The sequence below is a fragment of the Cariama cristata genome, unplaced genomic scaffold (assembly GCF_000690535.1).
Source record: "Cariama cristata isolate BGI_N322 unplaced genomic scaffold, ASM69053v1 scaffold24578, whole genome shotgun sequence".
Taxonomy (NCBI): Eukaryota; Metazoa; Chordata; class Aves; order Cariamiformes; family Cariamidae; genus Cariama; species Cariama cristata.
In genome coordinates, this window is record NW_009630962.1 from 379 (window position 1) to 3900 (window position 3522).

A 3522-nucleotide genomic window follows, 5' to 3' on the forward strand; every position below is an offset into this window, starting at 1 on the left:
CGTGCCCTGCTCTCCCCGCCGTGGCAGTGACGGCTCTCAAGGAGTTTTCCATCCCTCCTGCATCACGTTCAGAGAGAAAACTAAATTTAAAACCCAACCTGAGGCTGGCGAGAGGCACAGCCTTTGCCCTGGCACCCTCGGCCGTGCCCCGCACATCACGCAGCCCCAGCCCAGGGCAGGGGGGGGCTTTGCCTCGCCTGCCGCCCGCAGCCAGCGGATCTCGCCTGCGCTGGCCCATCTGGCTGCACCCGAGGCGATGGGAAACTGTTAAAACCAGTCTGGAGTCGAGCTGTGAACACACATCCAAGAGCTTCCCGGTAGCCTGCCGCCCCGTCCGGTGCCACCCCCAGCGCTGCTGGCACCCACCTCCCCCCTCCATGGCTATTTTTCCAGCCTAAATTTGGTTAAACTTAAACCTGTCCAGCAGGGAAGGGAGCAAAAGCACCCGGCTTGGCCCACTGCTCGCCCAGGGAAGCGGTGAGATGGGGCAGGGGACACAGGACAGGCCCAGCGTCCCCCGCCCTGTGGCCTTGAAGCAAACCTACAGCACGGTACCCGAGGTGGGGAGCAGCTTTTCCAGGAGTTGCCCAAAGCTACGGGCAAGGCTGATGGTTTTCTCCCACCCGTACCAATCCCTCTGCTTTGCTTGCGGTGCTTTTACCTTCATTTCCCCGACTCCTCGATCACAAAGAGCTCTGTACTGAAAATACAGACCTCCTGCTAACCCCTCTCAGTGATGAGCGTCGCCCAAGGCCTCTGCGATACACCTTCTGCAGCCCTCGGGTCCCCTCCGTAGCTCTCTCGTCCTCCACTATTTCTCTAAAAATATAAAAAAATCATCAGCACACGCAGAGGGCGATTTCCTCACGCGACAACGACCCAACAGGGGAGCCGAACGCTCGTGAGCCGAGGGCCGCCGCCGCATCCAGCCTCTCCGATAAGGTAAACTTCATCTACAGCCTTTACTGGGTGAGCAGCTCTCCAACAGGAACCACACTTTTAGTAAATCAGCATCAAAACACAGCGGTGTTAGTGGGCCCTGAACAAATGCAGGCGTAGGGAGGGGTGCGGTGGGCCTGCCCGCCTCACCTTTGCCTTCAGCCAGAACTGGCCACGAGAGAAAAATGAGCCATTTTCCTCCGGAACTCCTCAAAAAGCCTTCCTGAACCATGAAAATGCGCTGCCGGGGCGTTCCCGCGCTACAGCCGCACACAGCCCTGGCTCCTGGTGAGCACGGGGACATCTAGTTCTGGCACAGGCTGCAGGTGACCGGCAAGGAAGAAAAAAAAGGGGAAAAAAAAAAGGGGGTTTTCTTTTACGATTGCAAGAACAAGAGCAAAAGGTTTACCTCCTTCTCAGTACGATCATTACTTTTTTCCCCCCCTTTAGGAAAGGAGGGAGGCCTGGTGAGTTTAGCAGCACTGGGAACGCCAAGCAGACGACACCCAAAGGGAGCCAAGGCGACTCGCTCGGTGCCTCGCTCCCCTCACGCCCACTCACGTGGAGTGGAAAAATCGCTGTGAAATGGCTTCCCGGGGCCTCCCTCAGCTGGGCCGCACTGCCGCAGCACCCCGGCTGCTCAGGGAGGCTTCCAGCAAAACCAGAGAAAAGTGGGCACCTCCAACATTAAAAACCAAACAAAAAAATGACATCAAGTCCTTCCAGGTCACCTCCCCACAGTCGCAGAGCGCAGGGAGAGGCGCCCGCCCTCGCGTTCCCCGGGACGTCAGCACCCTCCGGCGCTGGCAGGCTCCCAGCGGGAATTTGTGGGAGCTGGACAGTTTGGTTACTTTTTTTTTTTTTTAATTCATGGCTCTGTGTAAACCTCAGTTAAACGTCAAGCGCATTCTGCTGCCACACCAAGGGAACGGTTCCCCCACAGCCAAACTACACCACGCACAAACTCCTGGCTTTAAACCCCAGCAGGTGACGTCTCCCAGGTCCCAGAGCAGGGTGGGCAGCGCCGGGGGGCCGGACCCTCCTCACGCTCAGCTGGAGCCAAACATCCTTCTTGCACACAGTCCCGGGGGATCCGCAGAGCTGTATAAAAAGGCGCGAGCCCTCCCCGTGCGTCCGTCCAGCGCTGCTGGCACCTCCGGTCATTGCCCAGTTTATGCACTCCTAGCAAAATCCCATCGAGAGACATCGAGGGGGGTTCGAGCGAGGCGCGGGGACAGTGCTGCCTCGCAGTCTCCTGCACAGTTTGGCTCTGCCCTGCTCCTTCACCGCAGCCGATGCTGGCTGCATCCGGGGCTCAGTAAATCTTCTGTCGGCTAGGCAGGATGGCCTCCTTGATGAAAGAGAAGATGAGGAGGATCCCAGAGCGCTTGCCCCTCTTCCCCTTGGTGAAGTAGTTGGAGACCACGTCGTCTGCGGAGAGAAGGGAAGAACAATCAAACACAAACCCGTTGACGGACACAGGAGCCCTGGAATGGGTCGTCTGACTTCAGGGCGACGCATGAGCTGAGGAGTTTCTGGTTTGCTCCTGTAAGCCACTGACAGGGAGCCCAAATGCTGAGCTCCCTTTCTTGAGCTGTAGGGAGAGCCCAGGGAAAGCGACAGAGATGTAGGATGGAAAACCGGAACAGCCCTCCCCTCTGTTCGCTCACCCCTCACCCTGCAGAAGACCCCCTTTTCCTGCCTCGGCTTTTGGAAGGGTTTACCCGACCAGCTGCCCCCCTTCCCCACTCGGCACAGAGGGAACAGGGTGTGTTGAGCACAGCCCCTGTCAAAAACCAGCGGGCGACTGCCCGGGCCTCGGGAGCGCTCACCTCCAGGCTGCACCGTGGAAGGCAGGACGTTCTCTCCGGCCGACAAGGAGACGAAGAAAGCAAAAGGAATTAACCACAGGCAGAAGGTGAAGTAGGCAAGAACCTGGGGGCAGAGCAAGAGAGGCAGTGAGAGGAGAGCCACAACGGACCCAGTGGCCCTTCACACGCTGACGTCTGTCCGGGCTGACGTAGCCCCAGCTATACCTCCCTAAGATACACCCCGAGTTTCTGAACCCCTCCAGAGAAAGGGCACCGAAGGGGGAGAATCGCAACTCAACCTCTCCCGAGTCCCTCGGGTACTGAGATAGCGTTGCCCTGAGAAGCTGATAAGGGGATAAAAACTCACCCAGCAACTTCCACGGAAGGTCAGGGCGTTCAGGAAAAGCCCTAGGCCCCTGAAAACCTTTACTGCTCCCAAAGCCCAGAGTTTTAAAGAGCACAATTAAAGAAGCAGGAAATTGGCTGTGCTGTTACGACTAATTAAATTCTCTCCACACCTTCCAGGCACTAAAAGGAAGAGTCAAGACCTGGGCTTGCTCCTCCTGCCCTGGGGTGCGACGCTGGTGTAGCACCAGGAGCCGCTGCGGTTTGGGGGGAGGGGAGCCGAGAGGTGCCGAGCTGCCACAGCAGCCTCCTTCTGCACGCAAATGCTGGAGAAGTGTTAAACTTCCTAAAAAGGTCATTGGGTTTTTTTATTTTGGTGGAGCTTTGTGGTTTGTTTTTAAAGTTTGCACTAAGGGGCAGCTACTGT

General features: G+C 57.6%; 1 protein-coding gene across 1 annotated transcript in view; it reads right to left on the reverse strand.

Annotated features, from left to right (window-relative positions):
• Window positions 1-2254: 2254 nt before the first annotated feature.
• TEX261 (testis expressed 261) overlaps window positions 2255-3522 on the reverse strand; it is a gene marked incomplete at its 5' end in the record, with an annotated part of 4546 nt that continues 3278 nt past the window's right edge. The window contains 2 exons of the mRNA XM_009705778.1: window positions 2255-2370; window positions 2772-2874. Coding sequence (XP_009704080.1) covers window positions 2255-2370; window positions 2772-2874 — 219 coding nt within the window. The remainder of the gene's footprint in view (window positions 2371-2771; window positions 2875-3522) is intronic.